Below are 17,206 nucleotides of genomic sequence, written 5' to 3'. Positions count from 1 at the left end.
ACCCCAGCCCTATTTTGTATTTTATTTAGAAACAGGGTCTCACTGAGTTGCTTAATGCCTCTCTTTTGTCGAGGTTGGCTTTGAACTTGGGATCCTCCTGTCTCAGCCTCCTGCTGCTGGGATTACAGGCATGTGCCACCATGCCCAGCTCAAAACAAATGTTTTCATATAGATACTTTTCCTCCTTTCAGACCACCAGAAAAGCAACATTTCTTAACTGTATTAGAGAACAATTTCATAAACAACTCTCATTTCCTTAAAATAGTATAGAGTGGCAAATAGTGACTTTTCAGCATGTAAGTTATGTTCATTGGTAATAAACCAGGAGTAAGGGCACATGGGGCCTGCAATCCCAGGCCCAGACCGTGTTGTGCAGGTTTCCATCCTTTACAGGTGGGTGTCGGTGAATGTGGTTTGCTCCTTGGTCACCGAGCTGAAGCCCTTGATGGCATTCATCAGGTCTTCTTCGTCCATATACTGAAAATTAAACAATCATCATTGATTACAATATTTGCTCTCAGTAGTTTCTGCTGTCAACTGATAGGTCTATCAACAATACGAAAAGTACCCAGTTTAATATCCTATGCATAGCACTAAGGTGTGGTTTAAGACAGTTCTTTCTTTAAATTTACCCAGTTAAAAAGACCACATCATATGCAGACATGAAATTCAGACTAATACAAAATGTGTTTGCTTTATAGCATTTTTAAGTATTATCTTAACCTTTGTAAGCTCATTCATTTGTAAATAGGGGATGTTATGCACACATGTATATGTAATTTTTTAACAAAATATTAAATATGAACAGTAAGCAGAAGAGCCAGAATTCAAGCTATAATGCTTTATTGCTTCCTACTCTTATTATATTTTGTATTTATGGAATAGAGTTAGTAATGTTGTTATAATTTTGTAATGAACAGAAAACTTGCCAAGTATTGGTCAGGTTCAAAAGTCTACATTAAATCCCTTTGCACACTGCCCAATACCAGTAGTATAAAAACCAAACTAAAATGGCAATGTTGTATAATAGTTATCAAAGAGAGATCTGTAGTCTGGTGATGTTTTCAACATCCCAACCCCACAAAAAGATTACTTAGTAGTTGTGTGACCTTGGGTTAGTCCCTAATCTCTTCTAAACCTTATTTCCTTTTATAAAGATGAAGATGATAATAACACCAACCTCCTAGAGTTTATGAAGATTAACTGAAATAATTCACCTAAGCTATTAAAATCCTCATTTTACACACTAATAATCTATTAGCAACTTTGTTTCAACTTAATATAATTATTCCTGTTATTTAAAAACTTTATATCTGCAATGTAATTGTCAAATAGCTTGATGTTTTAGGCATTCAAGTTCATTATTCCATTACATGTGTGTTGGTAGAGAGATAAATTATTCTAAACAAGCATGAAGGATTGACATTTACTTTCTGATGGTGATAAGGAACATGGAGCCAAATAGTTACCTTTATTATTCACCACTAATGGAACTCCTCAACTCTTCAATGAAGGAAAAGTAAAAAATTGGGGAAAGAAAGATGAGATGAGAGTCCAAAAGCAGAAGCAAATAGTTGAAAGAAATGGAGATGAAAAATTCTGCCTCAGAGGAGTAAACACAGGAACTAATTCCTTAGCTAACTGTTTATTATTCAACTAGACCAAAGGACTGATGATGCTTGAAGACACCCCGGCAGCTAATAGCAAGAAATTAAACCGTTGGTGAAAATTCTAGGATTTTACTCATCTCAGCCACTAGGGGGTTTGTAACAAATACTGGCTAATGATGAGGTTACCTATCAAAGAATCAATTATTTATGCCACTGCACTAAATTTATGAAAGTTGAACCTTATAAATAGTAACACCCTTATTTAACATGATTTTCTGAGGCTTTTGGGGGGACAGCTTTTGATCTATTAGTGTAAAGAAAGATTTTTAACCATTCCTAAGTAAACCATTAGGAAAAAGATGATGTTCCTCTTTTTCTTTTCTTTTTTCTTTTTTTCTTCTTCAGTAAAACAGGTGCTTGAACTTTAGCCTAACTTGTTTTAAGTCAGTTCCTGTATTTCTAGTTCACTTCTGTCAAAATTTGCGAAGTGTAGTCTGTTGGAGTCTTTGCTTATTCACATGTATGATTTTTCTTTTTTTATTAAGCTTATTAGTGATAATTATGGAGATTAATAGAATTCACTAATATTTCTGCACACATGTACTTCATGCATTGATCATGTCCATCCATCCTTCTGTCCTTTCTTCCCTCTCCCCTTCAGGACCCTCCCCGGTCCCTAGTAATCTTACTTCCAGTTTGTCTTTTTTTTTTTTTTTAAGTTTCCATATATGACAGAGAACTTATCTTTCTGTGTCTGACTTATTTCACTTAATAGGATGTCCTCTAGTTCCATTCATTTTCCTGCAGTACTGGGGATTGAACCCAAGGCCTTGCACATGCTAGGCAAATGCCCTATTACTGGGCTACATTCTCAGCCTTTATTTATATTGAGACAGCATTTCTCAAAGTTGTCCAAGCTTTGAACTTGTGATCCTCCTGTGTCAGTCTCCTGAGTAATTGGGATTACAGGTGCACATCGCCATGCCCAGCTAGGATTTTATTCTTCGTTATGGCCAAATATGTCATTGTGTATATATATACCATATTTTGCACCAGGACTGATTTCCTTTCTTAGCTGCAATAAATGTGATATGCAAGTATTTTTGTATGCTGACTGGATTAGACAGATCATATGGTATTCTATTTTTAGGTTATTTAGGAACTTCACTGCTATCAGTAGTGGCTGGACTGTAAAATATATACTATGTATTAGTGGCTATACGAATGTACAGTCTGTAAGTTCCTTTTTTTCCCAAATCCTTGCCAGCATTTTGTATCTTTGATAATAGCCATTCTAGTTGGGATGGATTGTAGTTTTAATTTGTATTTCCCTGATGGTTAATAATATTGAGCCTTTTTTCATTTAGTTATTGACCATTTGTGTTTCTTCTTCTGAGAAGCATCTATTCAAATCATTTGATCATTTTAGGTTGGTTTACTTTCGTTGTTAAGCTTTTTGAGTTCTTTGCATATTCTGGATATTAACCCTCTGTCAGATGAATAGCTGCAAATACTTTCTCCCATTTTCTCTAGGTCTCAATGATCTACTGATTGTTTCTTTTGCTGTGCAAAAGCATTTTAGTTCAATGTAATCCTATTTGTTGATTTTTGCTTTTGTTACCTGTGCTTTTGGAGTCCTATCCAGAAAATTGTTGCCTACACCAGTATCATGAAATGTTTCCCCCATCTTTTACATTGACCTGTTCCCCAGGTCTTATATTTAGGTCTTTGATTGATTTGGGGTTGGTATCTGTACAGGGTGAGAGACAGGGTCAAACTTCCACATGGGGTTGGTTAGCCACCATTTGTTAATGAGGCTGATCTTGCTTCATTGTATATTTTTGGCAACTTTTTTGAGAATCAGTTGGCTGTAGATGCATAGATTGACTTCAGGTTCTTAATTCGGTTCCTTTGGTCTAGGTGTCTGTTTTCATTCCAACATCATGCTGTTTTATTAAGTCTCAGTATGTCTTGAAATAATGAATTATGATGCCTCCAGCTTTGCTTTTTCCTCAAGATTGCTTTGGCTAGTGAGAGTCATTTGTGCTTACATGTGAATTTGAGGATTTTTTTTCCTAGTTGTGTGAAGGATGTCATTGGTATTTTGATGGAAATTGCATTGTATCCATAGATACCTTTGGGTAGTATGACATTTTGACAGTATTCTAATCCATGAACACAGGAGATCTTTCCAACTTTTAGTACCTTCTTTAATTTCTTTCTTCAGTGTTTTGTGATAATCATTGTAGAGGTCTTTCACTTTCTTAGTTTATTCCTATGTTGTAGAGTGAGGGGCTATTGTGAATGGGATTTCTTTCTCAGAAAATTCATTATTGATGTATAGAAGTGACTGATTTTTGTATGTTGACTTTGTATACTGCTACTTTACTGAATTTATCAGTTCCTAGTACTCTTTTGATGGAGTCTTTAAGTCTTTAAGATTTTTCAATGTGTAGAATCATATAATCTATAAACAGATAATTTGAGTTTCTCCTTTCCTGTTTATTAAATGCCTGTTATTTTTTCTCTTGTTTTAATTGCTTTGGCTACAATTTCTAGTACCATATTGAATAAGAATGGTAAGAGTGTATACCCATGTTTTGTTCCAATCTTAGAGAAAGTAATTTCCATTTTTCCCCATTCAGCATGATGTTGGCTATGGGTTTGTCAATATAGCCTTTATTGTGGTTAGGAATAATCCTTCTCTACTTAATTTATCTAGGGCTTTTATAATGAAAGGATATTGGATTTTGTCAAATGCTTTTTCTATATCTATTGAGATCATGTAAATTTTTCCTTCATTCTGTTTATGTGATTATTATATTAACTGATTTGTATATTTTGACCCATCCTTTTATTCCTGGAATTAAACCACTTGAATCATGTATGATCTTTCTGATGTGTCTTTGGATTTAATTTGCAAGTATTTTGTTGAGGATTTTTATATCTGTCAATCAGGGATACTGCTCTACAAGTTTCTTTTGTGTGTATGTTCTTATCATGCCTTGGTAACAGGACACTGCTGATCTCAGAATGAGTAAAAGACTTCTCTCTCTTTCAATTCTGTGGAACAGTTTGAGAATTGTCAATGTTCTTTAAAAATTTGGTAAAATTAAGCAGTGAAGTCATCCAGTTCTTTGTTGGGATACTTTTTATTGTTGATTCTGTTTCATTGCTTGTTTTTGGTTTATTTAGGTTATTTTATTTTTTTATTTGGTTTATTTAGGTTATTTATCTTGGTTCAATTTTGGTAGGTCTTATGTGTCCAGAAATTGATCCATTTTTTTCTAGGTTTTCTAATTTGTTAGCATATAATAATCCTAATAATCCTTAATGATATTTTGACTTTTATATTATCAGTTGTAATGGTTCCTTTTTCATTTCTTAATTTTATTTATTTGGGTCTTTACTATCTTTTTTTTTTTTTGCTTTGTTGTGTTTTGGTTGGTTGGTTTCGGTTTAGTCAGACTAAAGGTTTGTCAAAAGGATCAACTCTTCAATTCAGTAAACTTCTGTATTCTTTTAGACTCTATTTCTGCTCTGATCAATATTATGTCCTTCCTTTTTTTTTTTATCTTAGGTATGGTTTGTTCTTGTTTTTCTAAGACCTTGAAATGTAACATTAGGTTTAATCTTTTTTGTTTTAATTTTTCTAATGTAGGCACTCATTGCTTATAACTTACTGCTTAGTGCTGCTTTTGCCATATCCCACAGATTTTGGTATGTTGTATTTCAACGTACATTTGTTTTGAGGACTTTTTAAAATTTCCTTCTGATTTCCTAAAGACCTACTGTTTCAGAAGCATATTGTTCAGTTTCCTTGTATTTGGATCATTTAGATTGTTTTGTGGCCTATTATATGCTCTATAGGGAAAGTTCTATGCATTGATGAAAAGAATGTGTATTGTGCAACCTATTGAATGGAATGTTCTATAAATGACTGCTGCAACTATTTGATCTATGCTACAATTAAACTCTCATGTTTCTTTTTTGATTTTGTTTTGGGAGGGGTCTGAATGATCTATCCATTGGTGAAAGTGGGGTAATGAAATCCACCACTGTTAAAAACTTGGGTGTTCTGTTATTGGGTGTATATAAATATATAATCATTATATCTTCTTGACAAACTGATTCCTTGATCAGTATATAGTGACCTTCTTTGTTTCTTCCTACCATTTTTGTCTTAGGGTCTATATTGTCAAATAATAATATACCCTCTCCTGATTATTTTCAGATTCCATTAGCTTAGAATATCATTTTCTATCCTTTCACTTTCAGTTAGTGTGTATTTTTACTTGTGAGGTGAATTTCTTATAGGAAGTATATGATTAGGTCTCATTTTAATCCATTCAGCTAGTCTGTTTTTTAATTGGAGAATTAAGATTATTTGCATTTAGAATCGTTAATGAAAGGTTAGATTTGCACCTGTCATTTTGTTGATTTTTTTTTTTTAGTGGTGTTGGGGATCAAACCTAGGGCAAGCACTCTACCAACTGTGCTGTATCCCCAGCCCCTTATTTTCTTCTGGTTTGTTTTGAATATCCTTTGAGTCTTCCTCCTTCATCTTTGTGGTTTGATAGTTTATTATATTGATAATGTTTTATTCCTTTCTGTTTCTCATTTGTATATCTGCTCTTCTGGAGCTATGTGTACTTTTGCATGCTATCATGATGGTATGTTCGGCTTGTGGATATAGGACTCCTTTAAGCATCTTTTTTGTTTGTTTGTTTTAGTCTGCAAATATCTTTATTTTACCTTTAATAGGTGACTTTGCTGGGTTTATCCTTTAAGCATCTTTTAAAGGGCTGATCTTGCAGCCTTGAATTCCCTTAGTTTTTGCTTATCTCAGAAGGTCTTTATTTCTTTTTTAATGTTAGCTTTGCTGGGTATAATAACATTGGTTGGCACCTCTTTCCTTTCATGACTTGAAATACATCATTACATGGCCTCAGAGCTATAGGGTGTATGCTGAGAGTCTAATGAGATTGTCCATAAATGTGAGTTGCCACTTTTATCTTGAAGATTTAAAAATTATTTCTCTGTCCTGTACTTTTGACAGTTTAACATGTCATGGTGAGAAAGTTTTCTGATTGTGTATATTTGGAGTTCCATGAGCACCCTGTACCTGAATGTGCACATCTTTCCCAATATTAGGTAAATATTCTGTTATTTAATTGAATAGGTTTTCTATGCCCATAATTTTTATTTCTTCCTTTTTGGGTATGCTGATGATACAGATGTTTGATCTCTTAATGGTGTCCAAAGATCTTGTATGCGGTCTTCATTCTTTATATATATATATAAAATATATATACATATATTTTTTTCTGTTTGTATATGATATTTCAAAAGACCCGTTTCAAGCTCTAATATTCTTTGTTCTGCTTTATACAGTCTATTAAGGTTTTCAACTGAATATTCTATTTGACTTATAGAGCTCTTCATTTCCAAGATTTCTGATTGGTTCTTTTTCAGAATCTCTACCTCTGCTAAATTCTTCATTTATATCCTACATTGTCTTCCTAATTTCATGTAGTTTATCTGTATTTTGGGGGGTCTCACTGAGGTTTATTAAAATTGTTCTTTTGAATTCTTTTTTTTTTTTTTTTTTCTTTTGCCATGCTAGGGATTGAACCCAGGGCCTTGTACTTGCAAGGCAAGCACTCTACCAACTGAGCTGTATCCCCAACCCTTGAATTCTTTATCAGGAATTTCACCCACTTTGATATCTGTCTTTGGAATCTGTTACTAGAGAATTATGAACTTTGGTAGGTGTCATTGCTTTGTGTTCTTTTTTTTCATATTTTATGTTCCTGTGTTGAGATTTGCAAATGTAGCAAAATGATATCTCCACCACACTTAATAAATAGCTTCCTCCTAAAGATGTATCTTGGGGTATCAGCTTGTTATGCACTTTTTATTTTCAGCTGGGTGCTGAGTGTAATCTCCCTGTAGCTACTTTGGCTATGATTAGTGAATGTACACAGCGTGTCCTGTACTGGAGCTGGAGAGACCCACTGTTCTTGTGGGTTATACAACAGTGGGGACCCTAGCAAAGCAGGTGGGTGTGGTATAGAGAGCCAACTGTGTGGGGTTACTCTGTGGTTACTCCTACAATGGAAGTGGTGGCCCCTATCTGGGCCCAGGCACAGATTCTCAGAACCCCCAAGCTGTGCTTGCCTTGGGAGGGGAGGTGACCATGGGAGTTTTTCTCACCCTCCCCACATTGTTTCAATCCTATGGGATCCATAGGAGTGAGTCAGGTCTGGAGTCATGTAAAATTCCTCTCACCTGAGGTGCTCACAGGAGAGCCCCAGAGTGAACACAGCTGCTGCTTTGCAAAGTTTCTCTCCAGACCTTAGGCTCCAAAAGCCTCAGAGCAGGGCCGCAGCTAGGGCTGAAGCAACATTGCTTGAAACTGTCCCAGCACTCCTCTGTGGTTGGGGCAGCATCGGACAGAGTTCTTTCTCCACCTTGTTAGCAACAGGAGCTGTGCGTGTTGCTGGGAGAGCAGTCCTCGCACCCCTACTAAGCCACACATAACAGGCCATGTACCTGGTCTCAGAGACCAGGCTTGCTGATCACCCAGTTCTTATGGAGGGCACACTCCATCCTTGTCTGCATCACAACCCATGCCCCTGCGTGTAGCACTCTCAGTACGTTTGTGTCAGGATTGCTCCCCTGAGGCAGCCACCCATGAGTCAGTGCAGTGGAATGTGTGTGGGGTCACAGAGATGGGAATATGCAGGAGCTTCTGACTCCTAAAGCCAGTCTAAATTTGGACAATAGGTCCTCCCCCAAAGAACTCCAGTCTGGGGTTTCACTGGGAGATGACATGAATTTTTTTTTTTCCACAGCCAACTAATGTTCAGATTTCAGGTCTTTTATCTATTTAGTCTGTAAATCTGCAAGGGCCACATAACTTTTCAATAGCTAGGGTCGCCAGGATCTGGACTGACAGAGTCTGCTGGGACTCCCACTTTCACCTTTATCCCTATGTAGGAAGACAACCCCTCCCACGGCTGTGGAGTCAGGAGGGCAGGTGCTGTGGTATTTGTTTCTCTTGCTATGCTGCTGGTCCAGGCCTCTGTATTTTACAAGGTTTCCATTTCTCTACTACTGAATCCCACTGTTCTGCAGTCACTCACCTCAGTATGCACCTACAAACCTGTTGCTTTGAATCTATTTTTTATGTATTTATCTAAATTTATTTTTTTCTGGTACCAGGGATTGAAGCCAGGGACGCTTAAGCACTGAGTCACACCCCCAACCCTTTTTATGTTTTATTTTGAGATACAGTCCCGCTAAGTTGCTTAGGGCCTGACTACGTTGCTGAGTCTGGCTTTGAAACTGTGATCCTCCTGCATCAGCCTCCCGAGCTGCTGGAATTATAGGCATATGCCACCACATCTAATTATTTTTGAGCATCTGTTGTATACCAGAAGAACAAGACCAAGTCTCTACACTGCTTATCAAACAGTTGTAGTAACACTAGTAGTAAACAAGTCTTTCACCTCACAATTGGCAAGTGCTCAGAGGAATGTTCTGAATGCTAAAGGGCAACATTGAGAGGACAGGAAACTTTGGGTCCTATCTTCACCAAATTCCCTCAGGAAAGTCTAGCAAAGACTCGGTGAGGGAATCAACTCACCAGCCCACTGCTGTGGCCCATGATGGTTTCCCACAGCGAGTCATCAACCAGGACTTTCTTGTCCTGCATGTCCATGAGCTGACTGATGCTTCGGTGGAGAGAGCCCTGGGAATAGGTTTGGCTGATCTGGCTTTGACTTGGGATCCTCAGTACGGACACACTCCGGCTGCTCCGAATACTCACAGGTGTCCCAGACCTGGGAATTTTGGTATCAGCTAATCCCTGAAAAGGAAGTTACTGGCAGTGATAAACGTAAAGAAAATGGGCTTGAAAATGGGACAGAGAGTTGCAACTCACACTGTGTCGCTGAAAGAAACGACTTTCTCCAGAACATCCTATGGAACTTTGCAGTGTGAGCCTTGGGAACACTGTGGCTTAGTTTCTAGATAATATGAAATCATAAGCTAACCCTGGTGCTAGACAGCCAGTGCGGTTAGCACCTATGGCACCTACTGGTGCCCCTGCTGTTGTTCCCTGTGAGGCAAGAGATTTTGTTTGTTCCCTGAGGTAAGGTTTGCCTCACAGTGGGGCATAGAGGGTGGGTTAAGGTAATCCCTTCATGCATGCTGGCCCAGAGGCTGGCTGGACGGCACCCCTTCCCAGCGCACTGGGTGAACAGTGTTCTCTCCGAGTTGCCTCACTGGGTGAACACAGTTTGTATTTCACTTTAGAAGTTCTGGATTTGTGTAGCAAAATTGACTCCTTTCTCCCTCTTTTTACATGCCCTGTAGTTCCCCTTGTTATAGGGTTCCACCCTCCAAAATAAATCATGTCTGATGGTAACACTAACATCAGCAAGACATGTTTAGGATAGAACCTAGAATGTGCCATAAGGTAAAGTCTAGCTGCTGTAAATGTCCAGAGGTTCCGAATTAACTGTCCAATCAATGAGATTTTCCTTCTTTTTACTGGGTAGTCAACAACACACCATGCAAAAGATCATGCACTCATGCAGCACACACAGGTACCTCAAAGTGCATGGTGTAACTTTTTAGGGTGACACTGCTGGACACATCAGATATATCAGCCACAGAGTCAAACTGAAAAAAATGATGCATCAGTTCTTGTTTAAAATTGTTTTAAATACATTGTTTTTCCAAGTACATCATAGTCATTCTCATACTATTTTTTTGTATGTGTGTGTATATATATCTATATGTATGTGTGTATATATATACACACACATATAGTATATATATATACATATATACACACATGTATAATATATATATATATATTCAGGTTTTGCACTTAAGACCACATGGTGAGTGGAAATTAATTGCATGTCGTGTCCAAAGTGAATGCCATTGACATTATTTGTTTAGTATTGCAGAGAAAAGGATCTTTAAGCCAGTAATTAAATTACAAGTAAAACCTGCCCATGAACTTAGCCGTACTATGTGCTGTGACCTTGAAAAATGTTAATAAAACACAAAAGTTCTCCAACTGGTACTACTATCTATATCTTTGGTCAGAGTGAAGAAAAATCCTTTTGCCAGTTTTGTATCTGATGTGCAAAGGGTACCTCACCTGATCAGAGGGCAAGGGTGCATGGGAGGGTGACAGCAGCACTGCACGCAGAGCATGTCAGATGAGAGGAAGGGTCTGTGTGGGGTGCAGGGGCGTCCCTTTCATCTACTCAGTTTCCCATCTACTCTGGGAAACTGAGTAGATGAATCCAGCTTGTCCCTGTTCAAATCCCTCCACCCCCAATTCTGAGTAGGTGAGGAGGTTCTGTCACCAGTGAGTCCTCCTTCTACTAATGCACATTGTATTCTGGCTCCTCTCTCCAACTTTGTGACAGCAGTTTTGTTTAAAACTGTTTTTAAATAAACAAGACACGCAGGTACATTTTGTCAACTGGATAGGATTAAATTATGACTGAAGAGGTTCCAGGAAATGCTGCCTGGTGCTCTGGGACATCCCAGATTTCACCTCTGCTTACCCTCCAGGGCTGTAGTGAGCAGCCTCACTGCAGAAGATGAGCCAGTTCTCTGGGCCTAGAGCCCCAGGTAGCCCGATGGTCCCTCTACTCCTCCCCTGAGCCTGGCCATTTAGCCAGAGTTTACAGGTTGGGTGCCACTCTGCTTTTCCCTAATGCTAAAGGGGATACAGGAACAGACCGATTTTTTGTCTCTTGTCCCATGGCTAGGGCTCTCACCCTACTCTATCTTGGGAGTAGGTAGTCTGGAGCTATGAGGAGCCATCCATCCTCAGTGGCCTAAGGTGTCTCGGCCTGGTGACAGACTAAGCACCTCTAGCACTTCTTTCCTATCTCCCGTTTTTATTTCTGGTTCTCCCAAATTACACAGTCACATAGCAGCCTCTAGGTTCCATCCCAACTTCCAGCTATAAAGCAGAAATACTTTTTCCTGGTTACATATTAAAATCACCTTGGGAGTAAATGGAAAAAAAATAATACCAATCCTTAAGCCCCACCCAAGACCAATGAAAAATCATCAAACTTTTTGGATAAATCCTCAGGTAATGCTGGTTTTGTTGTTTTTGTGTTTTCGGTGCTGGAGATGGAACCCCAAGCTTCACATGTCCTAAACATATGCTCCACCAAGGAGCTTCACCCCCAGCCAATGGTATTTTTCTTAAAACTTCCCAGGTGATTCTAATGCACAGTCAAAGATGAGGAAGTTGTTCTAGGCTCCCCTGGTTTCCACATTGAGTGAAACATAACTGTCATCTTATTCCTTGAAACTGCAGCTGTGGCAATATATCCCCGGGGGAATAAAAAAAAGCAAGTTGCCTAGTTACCAGGAAAGGGCCACACCCTCCCATACATACCATATTGGTGTGCCCCGGATGATAGACACTCAATGGAGACATCCTCTTCTGAAGAGGTACCAAGGGGGGCCTCTCTCTAATATACGGTTCCCTGTGGATTTTTCTTTGTAGTATCAGGGACAGAAAGATGGCTAACAAAATCAAGCCCAGCATCGCCATTAACACGATGAACCACAGCTCGCTGTAGAATTCTGCACTTTTGCTTCCTGATCCCTTCTTTTCTCCAGGAGTTGTTAGCACCAAGCCTGCAAAAACCCAGGGAAAGAAAAGGGAAACATTATTTCAGAAGGCAATTTTGTGTTCTCTGACCCTGTTACTTGATAGTAAATTTGAAAGGAGTTGAAAGCAATATGCCTGCTGAAGCTTGTTCATTGTTTGTGCTTGTGTGCAACCTGCTATGAAGGCTTAGGTGTTGCTGGCTAGTAACTAGCACCTTAAGGCCCTCCAAAGACATAGCTGATACTCCTGCGATGACCATTTAGGATGGAAATCACCACCTTGGCAGTCCCTGGAAAGATGGTTGTGGGGTAGCACTTTTGACCAAAGTCACCTTGAGGGTTGTCTCTTTCATGGCTGTGTGCCATTGGGGGTGAAGTTCTTTCTTGAGCAATGAGTTTTTCCCAGTGTTGCTGCTGCAGAGACACATACATTATCAATGCTCTGAATGTGCAACTTCCCCTCACTGCATTCAGCAGCCCCATTCCTCAGAAGTTTCAGCCAAACTGGAATTTGAGACATCTGTGTTTACTAACAGGTCATCTTTACAATTCTTGACCCCTGGCTTCTCTGGTAAACAGCAAAAACTCTGCAAACCATCACGTGCACTGAAAAGTGCTTCCTACCGAAAGAAATCCTTTAAGCAGTGGAACTGCTTATCCTTGATTTTTGTTCATGTGTTCAAAGGTGATGTGATTCTCTGCACATGAGGCTAATAAAATCAGATCATCCTTAATGAGCATTTACCCTGTGCCAGGTCCTAGGCTAGGGACTTTCCAGGGCTGAAGGATGAGCAGTAGAGGGACTACCCGGTCTTATGCACGGGTTAGGGGGAACTGGAGGGTGGGGCATGTAGAAGGGCTCCCAGGGATTGTTGCAGGACAGCACAAGGCAACTTGGCAAACTAACCAGGAGGGGGTTTTAGAGATCAACCTCTGCCCCAGAGCCAACTTGGAAGTCTATGCCTCAGATGCAGCTGCCATCCAGGCAGGTAAGCAGCTGTGAGCCAGAGAGCTGCATGGGGCCCGAGGAAGAAGGACAAACAGACACACTTACAAATGCCTCCTCACTGGTAGGTTAGACTCCCCTGATTTCAGCCCCTCAAGGACTTTGTGGGCTTACCAGTACCTCACATTCAAATTCCCAGAGGAAGGCTAAAGGGTAGACTAAGGGATGAAGGGTAAGTGACTACAACTAAAGTTTGAACTTCTAAACTGAACTTTGCTAACCCTAATTCTACCTCTGATCAGCTCAATAGTTTAGAAAGTCACTCTCCCTGGGCCTTGACTTCCTCATCTCTGACATGAAGAATTAGAGCCAAAGCTCTGATCAAGCCCCAGCAGGCGTGAATTGGCCTCATTAGGAACCAATATGTGCTGTCAGATTAAAAACAAACAAACCTTGGTTACTCATAAGAAGGGTTGAGTCTCTTCTATGTGTGGCACCAGCTGGAACTCCAGAAACTGATCTGATGGGCTCCATGGGCCCCTTGCTTGGGAGCATGCAGGGGAATGGAGGGCAGCATGCCTGAGGGAAACCTCAAAAGGGAGTCAGTGCTCAGAACCGTCAGAAGGAAATGAGGTCTTTGCCTCTTTCCTGCTTGGAGGCTGCCTTCAGGCAATGCACAGGAACGTTTCAGAAGTTATATTACAAAAATTAAACCTGACCATGAGTATCAGCTGGGCACCACATCTTGGAATCAGCACAGTCCCGAGTTCCTTCCCTCAGCTCTGCCCAGAGCCCAGCCTCCAGACAAGAGAGCCACCGTTCACCACACTGCTCAGCAATGCAAACCTCAGTTTGTATTCAGGAGCTGACTAGCTATTCCTCCTCTTTTATAAAGAGCTCAAAGTCAGGATGGTATCTCTATCCCTTCCCTTTTTTCTTTTCAAAGTACCGCTCACTTTAAGGGACTGCACCTGGGCATCAAGTGGGAAGTTCATGGTCAGGGGATGGGACTACAGTGCCTGGGCCTCAACTGCAAAAAATCCCCAGCACACAACCAGTGTCAGAGAAAATCCCTTCCCAGAGGTTGCTGTGAGACAGGGTATTAGCCAACGTGTGGTCCTGGGTCCTTACGTCAGGACTTCATAAAGAGCAGACACCTCAACCTGCGATTCTGGAACTCTGCTAGGGGCTGGGAAACCATAAGAAACCAGCCTACTGAGGTGATGCTGATGCTCACTTACATGGAGAACCATTGCTAGAGAAAAAGTCCTGAGCCACGAGTCAATGGAAAAACCCTGTCGGACTTGTCATCTTAGCAAGGAGCTTGCAGACCATTTCTGGATAAATTCCTGTGTCCCTCAGACCCCTGTCATCCACGTGGTAAAAGACGAGAGTTCCTAAAAGAACACCAAATGAGGTCTTTTGTCTCTCACAGTCATTATTAAATTAAATGAGATAAACAGTGTGAGAAGACTGTTAGCTGTTGTATGGAATTTTATGTGGCACTCAGATATATAAAGTCTGGAAATGTAGAATAATACTTTATAGATTGAAACTATTTTTGATAAGAATAAGTATGTTTATCTGTGTTTCAGAATTTTGGGACATGTTTATTTTTCTAAAAAGTGTATGTGCATAGAAATTTGATATTACATTAATTCCTGGAATTTAAAATAAGGTATCAGTCCCAACTCTGCTGTAATGGAAACAATTTGCCATTTCTCTAACTTGTAGAGTACTATATAGGTTAGATTCAAGGGTTATAGGTAGAACTAAATTTAAAAGTTCCTCTTTAAAAATTACAACTTCCTCTCTTCAGCTAAATTATTTAGTATATTAATAATAAGTCAGAATCTTTTTATAAAAGATACAGACAGAAATTTCCCAAATTTGCCATTTTAGACTCTGAAGCCAGAACATTATCATTAGGATCAACACAGACTGGCAGAATAATTTCTCCTTTTCTCTCATCTCTCTTCCCTTGGACTTCCTCTATGCATTACTTTTTTTTTTTTTTTTTTTTGTATACAAAGTCATAAAACTTTTTTAGACAGAATTTGTGGTCAGGGGACAAGTTTAGTCAGATCTCTCTGGTCTTTTCCACATTTACAGTTCAGTGACTTGACATTTTAAAAGTATATATTCACTCCTTACCTAATGTAAGTTCCATGAGGACTTAAAAAATAACACTCAATCCCTGTCATAGAATATATGCAATAAATCTATGCATAAATACATGCAAGTATATACATGCTTGAGGAAAACAAGTAGGTACTACACTAAATACAACTTGAATTAAATGTTTACCAAATCCAGTAGAGGGATCATATTGGACCAATGGCGTCTTAACGCTTCCTACATCTGTAGTACAGGTGACCTGGAAAAAGAAGGCTAGACAAAAGGAAGAATTAGTAAATGACTCAGTCATTCAACACCCACAAATAGGGGGCTTTCTTTTAAAGCAACAGGGTATCAGATCATGAAAAATCTGAAAACAGGTTTTCAGTTGTGAAATTTTACCTAATGCTATAGTATAAATGTTCAATGTTCCCCAAAGACCCCAGAGTGGCACAACTGGGAAGTGGTGGAACTTTTAAGAGGTGGGGCCTAGTGGGAAGCTTTTAGGTCACTGAGGCTGTGCCCTTAAGGTGGTTGTGGAACCCCAGCTCCCTCCTCACTCTTCTTTTCTTCCTGGTCAAGGTGAGCAGTTTTGCTCCACCACATACTCCCACCATGATGTGCTACCCATCCACAGGCCCAATGTCATGGGGCCAATGGTCAAAGACTGGAACCTCCCAGACTGTGAGCCAGAATAAACCTTTTCTCTTTATAAGCTGATTTATTAGAGAGACAGAAAGCTGACTAACATCTACTATGCAAACTTATTTCTAATTAAAATGTCATCCAGAAAAAGAGCAATGATTAGTGTAATAATAGCATATCCATATGTAATAGAACTAAAGAAGATTAGAGTTTATACAGCAAAGGAAAAGAATTATCAGCGAAGTAAGGAATAATAGACAAATATATCTTATTCTCCATTATCCTTAAATTTGTTCCTTTAAAACCCTCAGCTGTGCCTTACACTAAATGACCCAGAGTTTCTTCCTCAACAGGAAAGCACACAAGGGATCATGAAAATCACATGATCTAAATTCCTCTTGCAGTAGCTAGGAACCTGAGACTCTTTCAAGGTCACACAGATGGCTAGAAGCCTGGTCAGGTAGAAACCAGATCTCCTGACTGTCAGGACATCTTCCCATCACAAGGAGCTGCCCAAGATCTGTAACCATGAATATGTGCAGCTGAATCACTGTAAAAATGTTATTAAATTTCAAATACTATGAATGCCATGCTGGCACTCATTGTTTACGTCCACCTTTTAGCCAAAATAAATATAGCATTTTCAAGTTAAAAAAAAAAATTCACCAATCAATTTATTGTATAAACCCAGATTGCTTAAAATGATTCCAATCTATTGGTCCTGTGACTATGCTGATTACTGGAAAATCCTACGCCTTGTAAAGCTTTTCATCATTTCAATTTAATAATAAGACTAAGAAAACACAAAGACAGAACATGCAATTAAAGAGGGAGAAGGAATTCAGTCACAGGGAAGAGGGTTGTTCCTTCTGGGACTGTTACCAAGGGAGTTTAAGGAAACCCCTAACTCAGGGTTCTTTAAGAAGTGGAGGTGGTCAGTGAGCTGTCTGGAGAAAATCCCTGTAGCCCCCAAAGTACATCATTTTTGGAAACTCACTGACTACTTATAGGTGCTATTTCTCTTGTGAACTCTACTGGCCCTCTGTTCCTGTTGCTTCCTGGGGACACTCAAGTCACATGGAAGTAGTGTTCTCCCCTTGGAAATGCTAACTGCAGTGCATTAGGCAGCAAAAACGGGAAGGAAAACTTTATTTACTCTGAGCTATAACTTTTCCATGGGAAGTGGCTACATAAACCAAGACATTTTAATGACGAGCATCTG

At 39.4% G+C, this 17,206-nt stretch overlaps 1 protein-coding gene across 1 annotated transcript in view; it reads right to left on the bottom strand.

The window, feature by feature from the left end:
- Positions 1-387: 387 nt before the first annotated feature.
- The window catches only part of Ush2a (usherin), a 746,720-nt gene continuing 729,901 nt past the window's right edge, over positions 388-17,206 (bottom strand). Inside the window, exons 68-71 of the mRNA XM_047521110.1 lie at positions 15,529-15,612; positions 12,058-12,302; positions 9,262-9,483; positions 388-477 (exon numbers count right to left, since the gene is read on the bottom strand). Of these exons, the coding sequence (XP_047377066.1) occupies positions 388-477; positions 9,262-9,483; positions 12,058-12,302; positions 15,529-15,612 (641 nt within the window). The remainder of the gene's footprint in view (positions 478-9,261; positions 9,484-12,057; positions 12,303-15,528; positions 15,613-17,206) is intronic.

Source organism: Sciurus carolinensis, chromosome 12 (assembly GCF_902686445.1).
Source record: "Sciurus carolinensis chromosome 12, mSciCar1.2, whole genome shotgun sequence".
NCBI lineage: Eukaryota > Metazoa > Chordata > Mammalia > Rodentia > Sciuridae > Sciurus > Sciurus carolinensis.
This window is presented reverse-complemented; position numbering and strand designations above follow the sequence as displayed.